General features: G+C 37.3%; 1 protein-coding gene across 1 annotated transcript in view; it reads right to left on the reverse strand.

The window, feature by feature from the left end:
- LOC135439566 (uncharacterized) overlaps nucleotides 1–22,164 on the reverse strand; it is a gene marked incomplete at its 3' end in the record, with an annotated part of 63,146 nt that extends 40,982 nt beyond the window's left edge. Inside the window, exons 1-3 of the mRNA XM_064698309.1 lie at nucleotides 22,003–22,164; nucleotides 20,981–21,143; nucleotides 10,863–10,909 (exon numbers count right to left, since the gene is read on the reverse strand). Coding sequence (XP_064554379.1) covers nucleotides 10,863–10,909; nucleotides 20,981–21,143; nucleotides 22,003–22,075 — 283 coding nt within the window. The remainder of the gene's footprint in view (nucleotides 1–10,862; nucleotides 10,910–20,980; nucleotides 21,144–22,002) is intronic.
- Between the last annotated feature and the right edge of the window lie 1,059 nt (nucleotides 22,165–23,223).

Consider the following 23,223-nt stretch of genomic DNA (forward strand, 5'->3'; position numbering starts at 1 on the left):
AGGAACAATTTTGTATTACCGCTGATGAAAATAAACAAGCATGTGGTGCGGTACGTATCCAAGAGCATGATGGCCACCAAATTTTTGTGGCATAATCATCAAGAACTTTCACTAAAGGTGAACAAGAGTTGGCAGCATTACATTGGGCAGTAAATCACTTCAGACCTTACATATATAAGCCGTGATAATATGGAAGAATATGATTTCACTGTTGAATATCTCAAACGGAAAGACAATCATGTCGCAGACGCCTTATTCCGAATAACAATCGAGGAATTAAAAAAAAAAACAACGTCTTTAATAATAATCACGTCGAAAAAAGTTCGTGAAATTATAATTTGACAAACACAAGTGTTTGTTTAAACGAGAACAGCGAGAAATTTCAATGATCTATATTTCAATGGAAATTTCTATCTAGGTCAATTCTTTCAAGGCTACACAGAAATTTCTAGAACCCTGCGCAAGATAAGAAAATAATAATTCTGGCCCCAAATGACACGAGCAGTGACCAAGTAAATGACAACTTGTTTAAAATTTTAACAAGCTAACACATCTTTGCACACCAAAAAACACCGACAACGATAACACCAACGCCACCAAAGCATTCGATGCGGTACTAACTGTCACCACTTCCTAGATCAAAAGATGGCAATGAGTACGCAGTCACAATAATATGGATGTGACAAAGAACCAAGTAAAATTTTCTAATACCAAATATGAGTAGGGGATAACCTAAACCCTCTTTTACCAACAACAAACGCAGCTCGTGCTACGAGCTCATTTGCTTAACAGTAATATTTAAAAAAAAATTGTTCCCCCCATAGGTCTCGAACCCGTACCGACCCCACTAATTGCCACCTACACTACCTGATAGCCGCACCAAAAATTAATTTTCATCAAAAAGAAGTATTTAAATAGCAGCACATACCCACAGCACAGCACATAAAACAATACAATCGCTTTTGCAATGCTGTGGGTAGAATTTAATAAAGACGCGCATGAATGTTAGTCATTCGCCTTGAGCTTCCGTGGAGATCTGTCGTGTTTTTGTGCATTCCCGTGTGTGTTTATGTTCAGTGCACCACAGGCAAAATCGAATATTTACAGTGGCAATGACAGTGACACTAACTAAGCCCGCCCCAGGGCTTAACAAACAAATCGCGCCTGTGGAGTGCGAAAAATTACAAGCGCTGCCTCTGCCAAAGTGCCGCGTTTAAAACAATTAAAAGTACAAAATTTTTATTTTTACAGTGTGTTAGAGGGTAAGAGAGCAAGCTTTAGCTAAGCTCAAACTGAGCTCAGCTGATCGCCCATACACAGCTGTAGTCGGTGTGTGTGAGTGAAGCAGAGCATTTGAGAAAGAGCTTTTGCTAAGCCTCACTAACACTATCAAAGAACGAACTAATAGGAGCACAGTCAGTGCTGCCCATCACAGTGCTGAAACTTTCCAGTCGCTTTTTCGCTTCCTGTTCACCAGTCACTTTTTAAAAAATACTCGTGATTTTTTTAATTAAGTGTAGGTTGTAGGAGAATAATTAATACTAATGACATCCAACAGCCCAATTTATCCTAACCGCGACCTAATCACCCACCGGAATATGCTTTACCGTCCTATATTACGCTGTGCCACCACTTCGTCGTGTATCACTATAACTGGCTGCTCCCTAGGAACGACTACGGCAACGTCGTCCCTCGCGCATGGCATCCGCCCTCCCGTCTCTCCCTAAATCCAACCCCGCTACATGCCCGAACCTCCACACCTTTGCGAGCCAATATTCACCCAATCCAACAGCCAGATGGCAAAAGGCAAAGTTCAAGCCCAAAAAGGGAGCATCCAAAAAAAAGAGAAGGTGCCCAGAATTATCCGTAGAAAGGCGAACACCGTTCAGTGGCATCCATAGGGAGAACTCCTCATAAACTGGCAGCTAATGCTCGTCATGGCATCAAAATATGTCCTGCTTAGTGGAACACTGGAAAAGTATTTTAACCTGACACTTATTATGAAAGCTGCGCAGCCCCTTTGCTGGTAGGAGGCGTGTACGTAAATTTTCGGGGTCTCGCTGTTTAGAGCGATGATCGCACTGCATATAACATTATATATCTTGGGTGATACGCCTTCAGCGTTCCGAACATTAAGGAAGCTCATTTTTGTACCATTACGCTTAAGAGATCATTCTTGAGCTCTGCTCATGTAACCTTATTAAGCTTTGTATCGTTGCGTTTATCTGATTTTGGGCCTCATAGATAAGTACTATGCACTTTGTGTTTGGGCTCGGTGAAGAGGCTGCTGCTGCTATTTATGGATTGGTAGTCGATGTAGCTGTTGCTCACGGTACTGTGACGAGGCTTCTGCAGGTTGGTGTGTCTAATGCTGTGGTCTCTCTGCTCACAGATGCTATAAGTGCCTACTGCAGGCCAGCCAGTGCGCATGGATTCGATTAATTCGGACGTACGAGTGCGAGTTGTTAAGGCGCACTAGACGTGTAGTTCTGAGGTCAGAAGAAAACAATAACGTATTGTATCTTTTTTTAGCGGGTGTCATTTAAAAAAATAAATTCCTTTAAACCTTATTTATGTTAATTGATTTATGACACTGCTTTTATAAGCCCAGGCTAGAATTTAAATTCAGTTATTTTCTATAATAACATTGAAAAACAAAAAGGCAGTTTGAATTCCGAAATTTTTTTAAACAAGGAAGCAAAATCTAGTCCGTAAACTTAAATCACTCAGTAACAACTGTTTAGAAAATTGAATATGTCTGATGATGAGAAAAAGTCATCACCGACATTAAACTAAAGAGAGAGAATTACCTTAAGATTTCTCAAACGCTACTTTCCCCCTTCCGTTATCAATTGTGTTGAAACAACAGAACCAATTATGCCACACAAGATTAAAGTAAATACTTAAGGTGAAAGGCTCCGCTAAACTCTAACTGAGATTGAGCGAAAAAGCTTTGGACTTACGACCGATGCTTAGTACCTAAATCTCTTCCATGATACGTATGCTTTATCTGAAAGATGTATATTCTCTGAGGCACAATTGCTACACTTTACAGGAAGACTTTATAATACATTTTTTTTGGCAGAGCCCACGTTGTGCATGAACTATCTTCATACAATAGTCCACGCAAATTGAGTTTACTTTAATTTTTCTCAGTTTAGGCATCAAAAAATTTCTTGTGTCAGCAAATGGTACGCAAGAACCTTTGTATGTATGTGAAAAATTTGCATGTTTGAGTACATTAAAATAAACATATATATATATATAAATATTTATATATAAACATATATATATATATATATATATGTATTATTATTCACTGAAGTGGCTTTTGCTGCCAACAAATTTATTTGTATTTATTAAGCGAAGAGAAAGTTCCGTGCAAAAATCGTGGTACAAGCAATTGTAATTTATGAAAAATACACGAAAAGAGTTGTGCATAGCGAAATCTGTCGTGCATGTAGGTAAGAATAAGGGACATTTCCGTGTAGGTTATAAGAGGGCAGAGAATCTATATCGCCAAAAATTGGTGTTCCAATTTACGCCTCACAAGGTAAACGCAGAAAAAGCTTCTCAACTGATTTAATTCGATTTTGACCGAACCTGATACTGCGGAAACTAAATACATGACCACTATTCAAGAATAGACGTACAAGGAAGGTGTACAGAAGTTTCTTTATGAAGGGATAGTTAAACTCCTTAGACCAACGTTCAAAAATCCCAGAACACCTATGGCATCATTAACAAGGGTAGAGATATAAAGAAAAAGATTCCCCGTTGCGATGGAGTATTGTCAATTGTATGACTGGCAAGATAAGGATTAGTATAATTGAAGGTCATAAACATATACTTTGAACAATTTAGGTGCCATTAATTGCCTGAATACAAAAATATCAAATCAAATTATAGACGAGAGTGAGGATATCAGTGTTTGAAAGAGTTTCACATCACCTGCGTACATAATTATATGAGCATGCAATATAACAGAGGAAAAATAATTAAAAAAAGTAAAGGTCCGATAGCCTAGGAGATGACGAAAGGAAAGCATCATTTACTAATGATGTCTGAGTATGATACTGAGTTACAAAAAAGCTGCAAAATGATTATTATTTAAAAAATATAAGGGATAGCGGTTAGGGGAGATGAGGACAGAAGATTTTTTCCAAAGAGTCGGAAGGACAGAAGTTTCAAGGGGTGGATTAAAAAGTTTTAGCAATGGTCGAAAGATGGAAACACACATTTGAGTAGTAGATATATTGTTAGGCCCAGGAAGAGAAGCATATTTTAAAGGAGAGGGGAATAGAAAATAATGGGAGCAAATATAGAACTAAAGGACGAAAGAGTAAAAGGACATGAAAGACATGTGGAAGAAATAAGCAAAGAGGCTAGCAGAATCAGAATCATTGATAAGATAATTCTAGTAGCACTAACTCTGAAAAAAATTTAACTTGGATATTTTGGTAAGTCAATACTCTAACCAAACATACTAAACCTTTTGGAAATAATGATTTGGAAGGTTGATAGTCTGGAAGTAAGCCAGGGTGGTTTGGAAGAAGCATAGAATCGGATATACAGTCTTCTAACAGGAAATTAAGGGTTTTATACAAATTTAAGAACATGCTATCTAAAAAGTCGTGCTGTGTTGTAGATACAATATAAGTAAAGGCGGTGAATAATGATCAAAATATGTTCGGTAAATAAAAAACCCCTAAAACCTTATCACGCACATGAGTAGAAACTTTCTTAATACGTTATATGTTGTATATATAGGAGCAAGTGATATAAAGTAACTTTAACTGCGACAGCCTAAGCAGTAATAGTTAAAATAAAAAGGCTCTGACTGGAGAGCAGCTTTACAGCAATTTGTACCCTAAAACCTCAAGTCCTTCGTTCCTGACTAAAGATATCTTCGGCACGCCGAAGATTAAATACCTTTGTAGACACTTGCTTACGGTTTTGCAGATATGTGAGAATAGAATACTCAGCATAATGAATATATCTTGGAAAACACAATATTTTGCCAAACGAAAACTAATTTTTCGACCGATTATAAGGTAATGCGATATTGATGTTACTCCTATGCCAGTAGCATACTTTAACTAATAAATAAGGTCAAGATATCTTGATAAATAACAAATTTTGTCAAACTAGACAAATTGTTGGTCCTAATGTAACGATTTACTTATATTAATCGACTTACTAAATACTAGCCAAGAATCAGGCGACGACTGGTGCCCAACTACATATAAAAACTAAATCCAATTAAAATACGAGAAAGAAGTGCTATCTTTGGCACGCCGAAGATTTAATACCCTTGCAGACCTAACCTTTTCAAAATGCTCATAGTGCTTTGCCCGTATCTAAGAAGCACAGGGAAAATAGTTAATGCCGAGTATGGTTAAGATATATTAAAAACAAAACAGGTTTCCATACAACAACTTAATTTTCGACCGATCGTTCCTATGGCAGCTATATGATATAGTTGTCCGATCTTAATAGGATTTTGCATATATATGGGGAGCGTAGTAAAACTAATAAATACCGAGTTTGGTCAAGATATCTTGAAACACATCAAAATTTTCCATACAAAAACTTAATTTTCGACCGATCTTTCCTATGGCAGCTATATGATATAGTTGTCCGATCTTAATAGGATTTTGCATATATATGGGGAGCGTAGTAAAACTAATAAATACCGAGTTTGGTCAAGATATCTTGAAACACATCAAAATTTTCCATACAAAAACTTAATTTTCGACCGATCTTTCCTATGGCAGCTATATGATATAGTTGTCCGATCTTAATAGGATTTTGCATATATATGGGGGCGTAGTAAAACTAATAAATACCGAGTTTGGTCAAGATATCTTGAAAAACATAAAAATTTTCCATACAAAAACTTAATTTTCGACCGATCGTTCCTATGGTAGCTTTATGATATAGTTGTCCGATCTTAATAGAATAAATACTAATTAGTCAAGATAACTTTATAAACAAAAATGTTTTGCATACAAGAACCTACTTTTCGACCGATCGTTCCTATGGCAGCTATTTGATATAGTGGTCCGATCCAGCTGGTTTTGACATATGAACTGCGTGCAACAGAAAGAGGGACTTCTGCAAAGTTTCATAAAGATAGCTTTAAAACTGAGAGACTAGTTCGCATAGAAACAGACAGACGGACAGACGGACATGGCTATATCAACTCGGCTGTTGATACTGATCAAGAATATATATACTTTATGGGGTCGTAGATGTCTCCTTCTATGCATTACACATTTCACGACAAAATTATAATACCCTCTGCAAGGGTATAATAACAATATGTACGAAAATTATTTGTGCGTAAAGCGAAAAAGAAGAAGCTATTCAGATTAAAAAAAAAAACTCTAAAACAAATCAACGAGCTTTGCAGCCACAAGCATAACTAGTAAGAGGCTCTATAATGTAACGATTATAAGGGTCCGATCCGGTCGGTTCTGACATATGTACTGCCTGCAGTAGAAAGGCGGTCCTATGCAAGGTTTTAAGACGATAGCTTTAAAACAGAGACTAGATTGCATAGAAATTGTCAGACGACAGAATACAAATTTAAAATACCCTTTACGAGGGTATCAAAACTTAACAATCAGTTATGGTTGAATTTATGTTGTTTCTGAAAATGCAATTATATTCAAATCGAATGAAGTACTAGCTACAAAAAGATTTATAATATTGGAAATAAATATAAAGACAGCACACCAAAGCATCAACGATAGTGTGAGTGAAAAAGCAGCGCAGCCGTAGTGTAAGCTGCCTAAAATGCAGAGTGCATACGTGTGTATGTGTGTGATTTTGTGTATGCATGCGTGGCACGAAGCTAGAATGTTTTTGGTAGTAACTCAGCACGGTGTTCACGCAATCGCCTACACGGGCACTCCCGCCGAGAGCACTCTTTATTGCTTTAATATGACCAACGAATTGGTTTACTTCTGGGAAGGTGTGGAGCAGTCAAAAAAAAGTAAGAGTAATGTAGTCCGGAGTTTCCGAGAAATAGATACCAATACCAATGAAGCCAGCGCCAAACTGATGTTACAGAAATTATAGCTTTCTCCTATAAATACATATTTGAGGCACTATGCATGTCAAATCGATAAAAAGTTGTTGACAGTTTTTCTGCCGCGCCATTTCCCCTGTAAGTGCTTGCGTTAATTTTGTCAATCCGCGCGAGAGTAAGATTGCTGAGAGTGTCGGCCGATAGCCTAACGATCAGTGATTTTTTTTATTGTATGTTTATTTTGAATTCCTTACAGCTCAGAAATCTATGTATTAGACGTTAAATCTTGGTGACGTAGCTGCAAAGACATGAAGTCTCTGATTTGCTTTTACATGACTAAACAGTAATTGAGTAGATGGTTGCTGTTGCTATTGAAATTCGGAAAAGCTCGGGGTTTGCCAAGCTTTACATGCTAGAAGGCACAATGGCGAATTTCATGCGCTTACGCTACCGAAAGCTAAAAGGTATTATAGTGAACGGAAATAGCGCCGGCCATTATTTTCGAGAATATATACGAATATTCTTAACTATGTTAAAAAAACGGTTAAGAAACACAAAAGATATTAAAAAAAGCGTGTGGTTTTGGCAGGCCACGTACATATTTAGGTTACCTAGCGAAAAATGCAATTCTATAAACATGTGCATACATGCACACAAATAGAATTGAAATTGAAATTGTATAGTATCACCAAAGACAATATAGACACTAAGATGAGTAACGCCATACAAAAAAATGCTACAATGCAGCTTGATTTGCCGATAACTTGCCCCGTTTCCAAGTAATCGATAAAAATCGACATCGAAATCCTGTTTTTTGAGCAATTTTGGTAAATAATAAGAGCTAGAGTCACCAAACTTGACCTGTAGCTTCTATAATAGTATATATATATCAAGTATCTTTCATTTGATGGCTATCGCCACCTCCCCTCTACCACCAAAAAGCTATAAATCATGTTAGTAAGCCAACTTGAATTTCCTATCTAATTAAGCCACAATTTAAGTGCAATTGTCATTTTGAGAATACAGGAATATTTTATAGTACAATAAGATATACTACTGAAAATTTCATCAATATCAGTTAAGAAACACGATAGAAAATGTGAGTTGGCCTGCAACCACGTGCAGCAGCAAGCGCAAATTCCAAGAATTTCTATGTGCATGTACACACACACATTCATGCGCGTCTTCTTTGAATTCTATCAACATCATTGCAATTTCGATTGTATTGTTTTCTGTGCTGCTATTTTAATTTGTTTTTTTTTTCACAGAGAATCAGTTATTGGTGTGGCTGTTGAGTAGAGCGGCGGCAAATAGTGCAGCTTGTAGCGAGTTCGAACCCTGCCGAGGAAACTATTATTTTTATACCCTGAACCCATTAAAAATTGGTAAAAAGGGTATAATGTATTTGTGCAAATGTATGTTACAGGCAGTAGGAAGCATCTCCGACCCCATAACGTATATATATTCTTGATCAGCATCAATAGCCGAGGCGATTTAGCTATGTCCGTCTGTCTGCCCGTCTGTCCGTCCGTCTGTCCGTATGTATGAACGCAAGGATCTCAAACCTATAAGAGCTAGTGACTTGAAATTTTAGCTGTAAGCCTCCTAGTCCCAGCGCAGATCGAGTTTGTTTCCGATATTCGATAACTTGCCCCGTTTCCAAGTAATCGATAAAAATCGATATCGAAATCCTGTTTTTTGAGCAATTTTGGTTAATAATAAGAGCTAGAGTTACCAAACTTGACATGTAGCTTCTAGAATAATAAGTATATATATATCAAGTATCTTCCTTTTTTAGCTATCACCTGTTGGAAGAAGAGGGTTCAGGGTATCCCCTAGTCGGGAGCTCCCGACTAGAACCTCTTGTTTTTTTTTTTGCTGGTGTGGCTGTTGAGTAGAGGCGGCAGCAAGTAATGCGGTCAGTTGCGAGTTCGAGGTTGTAAGAGGTTCTAGTCGGGAGCTCCCGACTAGGGGATAGCCTAAGCACTCTTATTTCAACACCAAATGCAGCCGCGCTACGCGCTCGTTTTCTTGAGTAGTAATAAAGATAAATAAAAAAAAAGTTCTTTTGGCAGGGTTCGAACTCGCAACTGACCGCATTACTTGATGCCGCCTCTACTCAAGAGCCACACCAACCAAAACAAAAATAGTTTCCTCGGTAAGGTTCGAACTCGCTTCAAACTGCGATACTTGCCGCTGCCTCTACTCAACAGCCACACCAATAATAAAGTCTTAACTAGAAAAAACGAATGAGATTAGCAGCACAGAAAACAATACAATCGCAATTGCAATGCTCTTGATAGAATTCAAAGCCGACGCGTATGAATGTGTGTGTGTACATGTATAAAAAATTCTTGGAATTTGCGCTTGCTGTTGCTAACACGTGCCCACATAACTTTAGTGTGAAATTTTCGACAGTAGATCTTATTGTGCCATAGAATATTTGTGTAAAAGTAGTTTGCATATAAATTGTGGCTTAAATTAATGTGCTATACAAGTCGGATTATTAACTTGATTTATAGCTTTGAGGTGGTAGCGGGGAGGTGGCGATAGGTATAAAATAAAAGATACTTGATATATATATAAAATAATCTAGAAGCTACATGTCAAGTTTGGTGACTCTAGCTTTTATTATTTACCAAAATTCTTAACTACTATTAGAAAAAAAACATAGAAAAGAATTATATGATAATTTTGTGTCGCTTCCAATAATTAGAGTTGATACTATTGAGCGCGTTTTGTTTCAAAATTCTGAACAAAAAAATAAAAAAAGAATTAAAAGCGAACAGCGGGCGCAACAAAATTTAATACGTGGCAGGTTTTTATCGCTGAAAATATTTTATGTTGTCTTGGCGGCACTTAACCAAGCAGTTTGGTTCATGCCATTTGTTTAATTTAATATTTTTGAAAACCCAACGCAACAAATTAACAGTGCTGACTCTATGAGCAGATATGTCAATATTTTACGAACTTAGATCTGAAATTGGGCTATATGCGCTATGGTGACCGGTATCATATTCATGGTACGCTATAAACAAGGGAAGCGGCATCAAGCAGAAATCCGTACGGTACTCAAGGACCTGGGCATAGCCGAGGATGGCCCTGGTTTGAAATAGGAAGTAGTTAACATAAGTAAACAATAAGCGACTAAGCGACAAGAGCACTCTTACTTGTTACATTTAAATTGTCAGTTCAGGGTTCTGCTGTTATTACATTTCGTGCATTTTAAAATGGTTAGAAACCGCGGAAAGTATATAAAAAATTTTGGAGGTTCTTGTATAAGTTAACATAAGTAACCAATAAGGCACTAAATTGCGAACTGGTTGCTATAATAAAATGGATTACGATTACGGCTTTATACATATAATTTTCCTACAAAAAGTTTGATAAAGATACCGTTAAGCCAGGAAGATTGCAATGAAACACATAGACGGACAAGGATATATCGATTCGGGTGTTCGTTCTGATCAAGAATATCCATACATTGTGGGGTCGGACAAATGTTTCTACCCTCTACAAGCGTATAACTATTTGTGTTCTTTGACTTTCTTTTGGATATGCGCCAATCATACACGATGTACATAAGCTCTAAGATGTGTTTAAACATGTAGAAGTTTCCAAATGTATTCTTTGGTATTTTTGGGTTTATAATGGGGAAATATGTGGGCCCTATTATTTATGGAATTTTCGCAACTGTTGTCGGGCAAGTGCGAGTTTTTGTGTATTTCTACCACATATTACATATGCATTGTATATTAAATGAGTCTTCTGCATTTTTGAAGGTATAACGACAAGAGCTTTTTGAAATATACCAAGATTTACTTACCTATCATAGTTCCAACAATTAAAGCCACCCCACTGAAGAGGCCCAGCCTACAAAGTAAATAAAAAAATACAATTTTAATTTTGATTGAAGCATGTATTTATACTTTATACACATGAGTTTGACGACAAGTAATGTGTTTCTGTTGTATTTTAATTATTTAATATATACACTAGTCCCTGGCCTTGCCTTGGCAACCTCCCGAGAATCTTGAAGCCGAAAAAAAACTTTCGATTATTAAACCATTGATCGGCATTTTCTATCTAAAAGTATTGAATTTCGCAAAAACCTTATTAAATAAAATTTCACAAAGATGTCTGAAAATGAGTTTGAAGCCCATCCGATGACAAAAAAAGTTTCTAGTTTTGCGACAATTTTCCACATCGCTGAAAAAAGTATTCATTTAATTCTTATGTAGTCCTTTAAAGATAAGTTTGAGGCCTATGACTTAATAACTTAAAACATTGCCCTTATAACCTTCCACCCGCACTTATTATCCAAGAGGGAGGACTAAACGATATGTGTAAATCACGTCTTAAATGAATTTTCATAAGCAACTTGAAAATAATTATGAAACCAATCGGATGGTAACCAAATAACTTTCATATATCCATTTTTCGCCAATTTACAACAGTTGCGGGTGGAATTTCTAATATCGATGAAAAACATATTAATTAAATGCGTATGTAGGGCTTTGAATGTACGTTTAAAGCTGGTGGAACAAAACTTAAAGCTTCCCCCGGAGAATATTTGACCTGCATATTTTACCGAAAAAGCTTAAATTTTGCGCAAAGTGTTAAACACGTCACACATTAAATTTCATAAAGATACTTGGAAATGAATTTGAAGCTCCTCTGAAATTCATTAGAACAGACATTGAAAACAAGTAAAAGGCTCTAGTCGGGAGTTCCCGACTAGGTGATACCCTACACCCTCTTTTACCTACTTTAAATGCAGCTCGTGCCATGAGCTCGTTTGCCTTAGCAGTGATAGGAATTAATTGTAAAAAAATAAAAAGTTCAGTTAATTAGACTCGAACCCGTACTGCACTACTTGCTACCGCCCCTACTCGACAGCCAACAACAATATATTTTCAATAAAAAAAAACCAATTGAAATAGAAAAACAAAAACACAGCACCGAAAACAATACAATCGCAATTGCAATACTGTTTATAGAATTCAATAAAAACAGAAATTCTTGCAATTTACGCTAGCTGCCGCAAAAACCTGGCCTATTAATATATATATATAAACACACGTTTTCTTTAATAACGTATATGTTTCTTTGCCAATTTTGATTACATTTTCAGCAGTTGATCCTTTTGTGCGATAGAATATTCGTATATTCTCAAAAGGATTACATTCCAATTGTTTCGATATAGATTTTCATCGATTGCTTGAAAACGGGGCAAGTTATCGATTAATGGAAACAAACTCGTACTGCGCGGGCACCTGGTGGTCCTACGTTCAAAAGTCTCTAGTCCTAAGTCTCTAGCTTCTATAGTTTCTAATATCGGACAGACAGACAGACATGGCTAGATCGACGCGGGTATTGATGCTAACCAAGACTCACTGCTCTCAATGCTCTCTGATTAATTTCTTAAGACCACTTAAGTGTATGTGTGTGAATGTGTATGCATAAGAAACAATGCACACAAATTGAAGTGCCAGCGAGCGACAAGTGCTGTTCACCTGTTTTCGTTGACTGTTCACGCATTTGTGTCTTTTGCGGCCGAAAGCCCACCGCAAGCATGCCAAAGAAAACTAAAAAACTGCCCGCCGCCCAAATTTACGCACCAATTGATGAAAATATCTAACTCTCACGACATACCCTTGATCGGCTCATTCGCACAGATTTGTGTGTATGTGTGTGTGTTGGTATAGCTCGAAATTCAGAAATGCCAAAAACTTCAAATCTTATCAAATTTGCATTGGGTAGGCAGGCAGGCAACCTTCACGCACACAAACGCATAAATGCTTCTATCCATATAGAAAAGTGTGTAAGTGTGCGTGCTTGGGTACCCTTATCCTTACAACAAGCATGGAAAATTGCAATTTTGCACATGAACAGGCCAAACCCTTTTATAATTTCAAACTACTGATCCCAGGAAGCAAGTCGCAAAAATTTATATTTTTCAATTTTTGGTCTTTTCTTAGAATTCTTCGACAAGCCGACGGTGAATTACCCTTGCAGAAATATGACTTAGTTTATTTAATATATTAAGTAAAATAGGTCCCTACAGTAAACAAATAAATTAGAATATGAACTATAAATATTTCATTTGGGTCATTTAAGTTTTTTATTAAATAAAAATAAATCAGATTCTTTTCATTATGCCTGAGTCGACCAAGAAATACATGATAGAGCATTTGAATGTGTGCGCCTTTTCTGCCTGTGGTAGCACAAAAGGCACACAATAGAAGAAAAAATCTCTGGCTCGCGGACAAACGCCGTGATCTACTTGTGCGAACATCCACACAACACAAACATATGTATGTTTGTAGATCTCGGGGTCTTTTGAGAAGCTATGCAGGGAGAAAGAGATGCACACAAGGGCGCAAAGCAATGAGTAAGAGCGAGGCACACTCTGCACACGCATATGTATTTGGGCTGTAAGGATTTAAAACGAACATACAGATATTAAGAAATAGCATCAGCCGCAGCAACGTTGTGCGCTGAGCGAGATGCGTCTTCATACTGAACGTTCGGCTTTTGAGGCCGGCGATCGGCTGCCACTCTCAGCAGTCTTACTCTAACTGGTCACATTAAAATGGACGCACCCATGGGGCTCACTCGTTACGATTTATCGTGTTTCGATTATTCTGCTGTTTGACATATCTATGCATTGTATAGTTAGGGATGTAACTTTGTCAAATTTAATTGATATATCGATAGTAATCGAAGGAATACATAGATATTTCAATAAGCAAGCGATCACTTTTTGAAAGATTGTCAAACCGTGCGGCTGTGTCTAATAATTATAATAATTATTATTAGCAAAAGTCATGGCGCCAGACGAAATTCGTAGACTTGACGAAACTTGTGAAATTGATCAAATTCGTGGAAACGATTGTGCAATTACTAGCCAAGCGCCGAGTACCAACATCTTGCAACAAGGGAATGTCGGTGGGATGTCAACAATTCAAGCACCTGAACATACAGAAGAGTTGCAATATCTGCAACAAATGGAAGCACAATATTTGTCTCGTAAGCGTGTAGCGGATGTATAATTAAGTGTTTTGAAAACTGAGAACGAATAAACTGCACTAGCAGCAACGCCAATAGACCGCATCGACTTAACGCACATCGATGCATTGATGCGCTGGTTTTTGGGAGATGATGAATATGAATTGACTCACTGGATTCGTGATTTTGAAGACATCATGAATCCTTATGGCGTCTCCGATGCTGCTTAAAGTTTTTAAGCAGAAGTTGACGGCGTGGAATGTTGGATAGAGGTTGGAGGCTCGCAAAATCGGCAAGAACGAAAGTGCGCTGCAATGCTGTGATGTGTATTTTACAGCTCATTGAACGACTTGCGAGAATAGATAATAGCCTACGATAAGATAAAAAAATCGTTAATATCTGTGACAAGTCGGGGGAAGAACGTACATAGCTAAAGGAAAAGTGAGTGCAGTAGCCAATCAGCATCAAGAAGTCAGTGCGGCGCAATCTGTTAGATAGGAAAAAAGTTAGTAATTACCATTGATTAGGAGGACGACCAATCCCAATATGTGGAAAGTTTAAGTGTCTTATAGAGGTTGTCAAGAAGGCATATACAGTTTTGTTACATACCGTAGACGACAATTTACAACTTTTACCAGTTCTGTTGGGAAAAGATGCCCTCAAAATAATCGAAATGCAATTGGTTCATAGGAAAAACATTAATGCAAATTATCATACAACATTAAGTTAAATAAAGCATGAAGCTGCTTACTTTTTAAATAAAAATAATTTGTAATATAAGTCCATCTAATAATTCAAATAACTATAATTCTATTACCAATCACATAGTAGCGAGCTAAGCAATACTATTCTTTCTAATCATAAGAATAGCCTAATGGTTGATCAAATTAATAACGAATGTTGTCATCATGGAGATGGGTTAAGTAATTTTTGTGGAAGTATGGAAGTCGAAGAAACTGATCTCATTAATGTGGGATTAGTATTCGGCAGTTCGGTTGCAGAAAATTGCAAAGAGTTAATAAGAACCCATTATTTATGTAAAGAAATAAGAAGAAAGTTATTAGACATAGTGAGTCCCCTTACGCTGCCCCATTGGTCTTAGAAAAAGTCAGCGCATTTCGTATGTGCGATTACTATCGTGGTCTTAATAAGAGAATTATAAAAGACAACTTCCCGTTACGCCCTATTGAGGATTGTCTCGAATTTTAAGAAAATAAGGGTTGTTTCTCAATCAAATCGGTTCCATACCCTTCTTTTGTGACACCTCAAGCCCAGTATGACCAATTGAGAATGCCTTTTGGATTAAAAAATCGTTTAGCTATATTTCAAACTTACTTAGAGACTTAATTAGAGATAAAAGTATTGTAGTTTATATGTACGACATATCGTAGAGCAGCACAAAGAGATATTGAAAAGATTATTTATTTGCATGAGTGAGCACAATTTAGAAGTAAGTGTGCAGAAGTGTCTGTTTTTAAAACGAGATATTGACTTTTTAGGGTACAAATTCAATCGACGCAGAATAATGCCTAGAGATTCTCACATCGAATCTATTAAATATTACCCAGCTCCTCAAAATAGCGAATCCATTGGTACAACTTTTAAAAGAAGGTGGTCTGTTCCCCCTCAACAAACAGCAGCTAGAGACATTTAAAAAAAATACTAAAGAAATTCTCCAGTGTTAGCTATTTTCAGCCCAGATAGAGGAACAGAACTACATACAGACGCAAGTTCGAAGACAAGTCGATGGAAAGATGCACCCCGTATCCTATTATTGAATTGCAGACGTTAACCTTAATCTACGCATTGCTGCGGTTTAAAATAATTACTGATTGCAATTCACTAGTACAAACCCAAACCAGAAAAACCAGCAGCACAAAAATCGTACGTTGGTCCCTAGAATTAGAAAATTACGACAAAACGATACATAACCGAACGCTACATAGTGTACCAAAGTCGTGCGAACCCGTTCATATCATACATATAGACCATTTGGTTCCTTTGCCAAGTATCAAATCTAAAACGAAGCATTTACTTGTTGTCATTGATTCATTCACCAAATTTGTTAAGTTATTCGCAATTAACAGCAGAAACACTTGGGAAACCAGGGAAGCGTTGAGTAGATACTTTGAGTTCTATAGTCGCTCTACACAAGTAATATCGGATCGCGGAACATGCTTTACGTCTTTAGAATTTAAATTTCCTACAAGAACGAGAGATTGAGCACATTAAGGTAGCTACGTATGCACCGCAGGCTAATGGTCAAGTCGAGCGTGTTAATCGCGCCCTGACACCGATGCTTGGTAAATTGTCTGAAACCCTACTACAAGATTATTGGTATACACTCAAGTTTGAGCACGCTATTAATAACGCTGTTCATAGTAGCACTCAGAAGACACCTAGTATGTTGGTATTCGGAATACCTCAGAAAGGACCTGTTGTTGATGAATTGAATACTTGGAGGGTAAGTTAACTTCAGATCAAATAAACTAAGAGTCTACACGAGAAAAAGCAAGTGAAATTAATCTGCGTTCACAGATGAGGCATGAAAAGATATATTCAAAGAAACATTAACCCCCTTTTATGTATAAGATAGGCGATTACGTAACCGTTCGGCATGTAGACACTACGCCCGGTATTAGTAAAAAGCTTGCACCTAAATACCGAGGTCCATTCAGGGTTAATCGAGTGTCTGATAACGATCATTATGAAGTGGTAGACATTGAGGATTCCCAGTTAACACTGTTGCCGTTTCGTCGAAGAATATTAGAACCTGCAAGACTTAAACCTTGGTTGCAGTGCTAAGATAATACGATAGCTTTATGTTGTTAACATATGTGTAAGCAATGGATGTACGTTAATATAATATAATCTTATGTTATATTGTAAGATCGTGGTAAATCTGTAGTCAGGTTGGCCGAATGTAAGATTTGGAATAGTTTGAATTTAAATTCGAATAAATCCGCTGTTAAAATAAGTTATCGATAAGTTGCACCTTTAACCACTAACTATACAGCTAAATATACATGTCAAACAGCGGAATAATCGGATACCGATAAATCGTCAACGACTGAGCCCCATGGGTGTCCGCGACCATTTTAGTGTGCCCAGACAAAGTAAGACTGCTGAGAGTGGCAGCCGAACGCCGGCCTCGAAAGCCGAACGTTCAGTATGAAGCCGCATCTCGCTTAGTGTACAACGTCGCTGCGGCTGATGCCTTTTCATAATATACATATGTTAGTTTTAAATCCTTACAGACCAAATACATATGCGTGTATGCATGTGCCGAGTTTGCCTCGCTCCCACTCATTGCTTTGCGCGCTTGTGCGCATCTTTTTCTCTCTGCATAACTTCTCAAAAACCAGGAGATCTACAAACATATATATGTTTGTGTTGTGTGGATGTGCGCACAAGTAGATCGCGGCATTTGTCGCGAGCCAGAGATTTTTTTTTCATTCATGCGTCTAGCATGCGTCTGCATCCATATCAAAGTGGAAACGAGCGACAAGTGCGTTCACTTGTCGCCCAAATTTACGCACCCATTGATGAAAATATCTCTGTCTCACAACAAACCCTTGATCGGCTCATTCGCACACAGTTTTGTGTGTGTGTGTGTGTCTGTGTGTAGAGCTCGAAAATCAGAAATGCCAAAAACTTCAAATTTGGTCAAATTTGCATCGGGCAGGCATGCAACCTACACGCACACAAACGCATAAATGCTTCTAATCATATAGAAAAGTGTGTAAGTGTGTGTGCTTGGCAGGCCCAAAGAGTTATCATGCACTTATGCCAAAGTTCAGGTACCCTTACCCTTACAACAATCATGGAAAATAGGAGTTTTGCACATGAACAGGCCAAACCTTTTAATAATGTCACCCAACTGCTTACTCGAAAGAGTGTGCGTGTGCACAAGTAGCCAGTCGAAAAAACTCAACATTTTCCATTTTTGGTCTTTTCTTAAATTATTCGACAGGCTGACGAAGAATTACCCTTGCAGAAATACGACTTAGTTTTTTTTTTAATTTTAAGCAAAATTGGTCCCCACAGTAAACAAAAATATTAGAATATATAATACAAATATTTCATTTGGGTCATTTAAGTTTTTAATGAATATAAATATATCAGATTCGTCTCATTATGCCTGACTGGACGAAGAAATACATTATAGAGCATTTGAATATGTATGCCACAGGCACAAAGGGCACACAATTGAAAAAAAAATCTGTGGCTCGCGACAAACGCCGCGATCTACTTGTGCGCACGTCCACACAACACAAACATATGTATGTTTGTAGATCTCGGGGCTTTTGAGAAGTTATGCAGAGAGAAAGATATGCGCACAAGCGCGCAAAGCAATGAGTGGGAGCGAGGCAAACTCTGCACATGCATACACGCATATCTATTTGGTCTGTAAGGATTTAAAACTAACATATATATATTATGAAAAGGCATCAGCCGAAGCGACGTTGTACGCTGAGCGAGATGCGGCTTAATACTGAACGTTCGGCTTTCGAGGCCGGCGTTCGGCTGCCACTCTCAGCAGTCTTACTTTGTCTGGGCACACTAAAATGGTCGCGGACACCCATGGGAGTCAGTCGTTGACGATTTATCGGTATCCGAATTTTCCGCTGTTTGACATGTCTATACATTGTATAGTTAGTGCTTTAACACTGTTAAATGTAATTGATATATCGATACAAACCGAAGGAATGTATCGGTATTTCAATATCGATATCAAACAGTGCGGCTGTGTCGAATAATAAAAAACCAACTTCCGTGTTTTATAGTATCAACGTTTCTCCGACCATTTCAGTCTTGTGCTGAGAATCTTAATGCCGAAAAACAACCTTTTTATTCAACATTTGATTTGCATATTTCATTCAAAAGCGGTTGATTTTGAGAAATGTCTACCAAATAAATTCCATTCCCATTCACCAAATTTCATAATTGCGGGTGGAATTTTACAAATGGCTGAAACACGCCTTCATTAAGGTTTAATGTAGTGCTTTAAAAATAGGTTTGAGGCTGATCGACGAAACTTCGCCCTTAACACCCTTAATCAACTATGAGAGGCGGATCCAAATTATTTTCACAAAGATCTTTGTAAATGATTTTGAAGCAGATCGGATGGTACACAAAAACTTTTACTCAACCGTTTACCACAGTTCTGGTGGGTCGAGCGAAAGTTAAGACTAGCCACAAAAGACTTTGACCCGCATACTCCATCCAACAGCGGTGGAATTTGAACGAAGTTCTTTGAAAATGACTGAGACAGAACGAAAAGTTTTCGCGATCTGCTTACACTTGCGGGTGGAATTTCCCCAAACACTGCGTAAACGCGCAACTACAATCACATAGCAAAACTTCAGTACAAATTTCAGCTTCAGTTACAATAAATTGTTATAAATATAGATTAGCGGGTATATAATGGCATTGCTCGTGGCAAGATTTTTCTGTTTTTAAATTTACCGGTGCTAGTTAGAGATCCATTGAAAAACAATGGGAGTTCGCGATTTGCTTAATCTTGCAGGTGGAATTTCCTCAAACCCTGCGTTAGCGCGCAACTACAATTACATAAGAAAGCTTCAGTAAAAATTTCAGCAATAGTCCACGTCTATAGGTATATTTCATATAGATGGAGACTAAAACTCTTCACCAAATTTGCAGAGTTGCCGGTGGAATTTTGTAATTCGCTGAAAAATGTATTTATTAAGTTTGTATGTACAGCTTTGAAAATAAACCTTAAACCTTCGCCCATACAACCTTTGGGGACAATTTTCTGCCCAGAATCATTGAAATTTCCAAGTAGTATGATACAAGTCTGAACACAAAACTACAATAAAAACAAGTAAGAGGTTTTAGTCGGGAGCTCCCAACTAGGCGTTACCCTGAAACCTCCTCTTCCGACACCAAATGCAGCTCGCGCTACGCGCATGTTTGCTTTAGTAGTAATAAAAATGAATTAAAAAAAAAAAATTTCCTCAGTAGGCTTCGACTTGCGACAGACCGCATTACTTGCCGCCGCCCCTACTCAACCAACACACCAATAATAAAGTCTTAATGAGAAAAAAAACGAATTAGAATAGCAGCACAGAAAACAATACAATCGCAATTGCAATGCTCTTGATAGAATTCAAAGCAGACGCGCATGAATGTGTGTGTACATGTATATAGAAATTCTTGGAATTTGCGCTTGCTGCCGCTGATACGAGGAGAGGTAAAACACGTTTTCTTTAATAACCAATCTTAATGAAATATTCTACAGTACATCTTATTGTACTAGAGAATATTCGTGTATTATCAAAAAGTCAATTGCATTTAAATTGTGGCTTATATCGGTGGGAGGCATAAATTGATGTTTCTACTTGATTTATAGCTATGTGATAGTAGCGGTGAGTTGGAGATAAAATTTGGTGACTCCAGCTCTTATTATTTACCAAAATTGCTCAAAACACGGGTGTTCGATATCGATTTTTATCGATTACTTGGAAACGGGGCAATTTATCGAATATCAGAAACAAACTCGATCTGCGCGGTTACTAGGAGAACCTACAGCTATTTCAAGTCTCTAGCTCTTATAGGTTCTGAGATCCTTGCGTTCATACATACGGACAGACGGACGGACTGACAGACGGACATGGCTCGATCGACTCGGCTATTGATGCTGACAAAGAATACATACACTTTATGTGGTCGGAGATGCTTCCTTATACCTGTTACATACATTTGCACAAATACATCATACCCTTTTTACCCATTTTTAATGGGTTCGGGGTATAAAAATGCTTCTGCTCAGGCTGTGGTTTGGCCGTTATTTGCTAACCTAGTGTACGCTTCAGTGCATGATAAATAAAAATTAAGTTCCGAGTGTAGCCTGCCTAAGAATTAATATAGTACGAAGCTATTAGGTTGGTTTTCCAACCTGATTTTTACCTTCTCTCGAGGTGAACAGTGTCGTTCTGCGTTGAGCCATTCCTCTCCAGCGGCTTCCGCATCCGCCCGGTCCCTGATGAGTCGGTCTCTGTCGCTTCGGGCCCCTCAGTCCCATTGGCACACAATGTCCCGTTGCTCGTTGCTTTGGTTGGCACATTATGTCCTAAATGGTTACGTTAGGTTTGTCCGATAAATACACATAAAAAATCACAGATTAGTAAGAAAAAAATAATTCAACAAGAAAGAACGGCTATCTTTGGCCAAAGAATAAATTCCTTTATAGACATAAGGCTTACGAATTCGCAAGAAAATGGCGAACCTTGTAATGGCTATGTGAAGTTAAGATATCTAGAAAGCAGAACGGTTCCTAGATAAAACTAATATTAAATCGGTTATTCCCTTAGCGCTATTTTATAAAATGAGCATAGTAGTTCTCGTAAATATCAAGTTTGGTTTAAATATATTATTGAAGAGAGTTATTCATACAACAACTTAATTGTTTTTATGACATTTATAAGATAAGAGTGGTTCGATGTTGATAAGATTTAGCTTTTATATAGGGAGCATTTTGAAACTAGTAAATACAGTGTTTAGTAAAGATATCTTAAAAAACAAAATGTTGTTATACAAAAACTTTATTTTCGAGATACCTATGTAAAGTATATTGAATGTAACTTAAAACTGAGAGACTTGCATAGAAAAAAAGAGAGAAACACACGGACAGAAGGACAGCCGGGCACAACTATCTCGATTTATCAGTTGACACTGATCAGAAATACAAATATACATTATGTGTCTCCTTCTAAGTGTTACAGTTTTCTTGACGAATTATATTATCCACTGCGTTGATATATGAAAACAATGAAAGCGAAATGAATGTATTCTTAAACTAGATAAATAAATACTCTGCATGGTATTTGTTTTTTTTTTTATTAAAACATATAAACACACTACAACGAATGCCTGACGCATTGGTCGATATTATGAAAAAAAACAGCACGCACTAGTACATGTCAACCAACCTCTGTTATCTGCTGAATTATTCTTGCATGTGTTTTTTTGCAAGCAAAATAGTTGTGATATTTTATCGCGCATGGCATGGACGGATGAAAAAAAACCAAATTTATATCGTCACGAATTCGGCAAAAGCACGTGCTGACTGGTCTATTAATCAATAGCAACTGTTAGAACAATTTGCTGGGGTCTCTTCAAATACCGTTGATAAGCTAACGATGTGTTTTGTGAAGGGAGCCGAAGACGAAGCGTCGAATGTCGAATTGCTGAGATCTGCTTTCTCCCGTATGAGCGGTCAAGCTCTCTGAACTGTCACAAAGCGCTCTCGGGTCTGCTTCGGTTGTAAGTATTAGTATACATTTGTAGTTTTGCTTGCGCTATTTACAAGGTTCTGAAGCACTAGTTCTCGTTAGTTCATTTTTTAAATTTCTCAGTTTAATTCAGAAAACTATTGTGATTTTTTTTGTCTTAGCCCGCCTTTGCAGTTAGCTAAAAATTTGTATAGCGCCGCTCGCCACTATAGAGAACTATTTTGCAGATATGTGGCTATACAGCAAACGTGAAAATATTATTTCGAATATTTTCTATGTCTGTATTCCATCGCTATTTTTAGCAGTGTTAGGAGTATGTATGTATGTATGTATTTAGGAATTTAAAATTTCGTATCCCGACTTTTTGTCTATTGTGTGTACATGCAGACATATGTATGTATGTATGTAATTATATGGGTCTACGTAGTATGCGGCCTAAGTTACTAAATTGCACTTGTTTGATGTACAATCAACACTGCAACCTAAGCTATAACGCAAGGACCAAGCATGGTTTTTATTGCGTTGTGCGAAAAGTACGAATTTCTTTATTCTCTCTTTCCTTTTCTTATTTAAATAATTAAATATCAATAAAACTGTTTATTTTTATTTGTTTATATATTTATATTAATATATGTATATATATATGTATATATATATAAATATAAAGATATTTATATAAATATATATGCATATATAAATATATACATATGTATGTACATATATTGATTTGGTTGTTTCTGTTGGTTTCTCTGTCTCTAGGGTATCTCTTAGTAGTGAGCCGACAGTCACTCTTCTTTCTCTCTTATAGTACACAAAGTTCTCGTGCATTGCGCATTTCTCTCCCATCTGAGTCAATTGTATGTTTATTAATAGAGAAACCCACTTTGGCTACTTCTAACTATTAGGTCATGTTTTGCT

The sequence above is a fragment of the Drosophila montana genome, unplaced genomic scaffold, assembly GCF_035044405.1.
Source record: "Drosophila montana isolate Dmon_TW-CO22-7 unplaced genomic scaffold, ASM3504440v1 contig_428_1, whole genome shotgun sequence".
Lineage (NCBI taxonomy): Eukaryota > Metazoa > Arthropoda > Insecta > Diptera > Drosophilidae > Drosophila > Drosophila montana.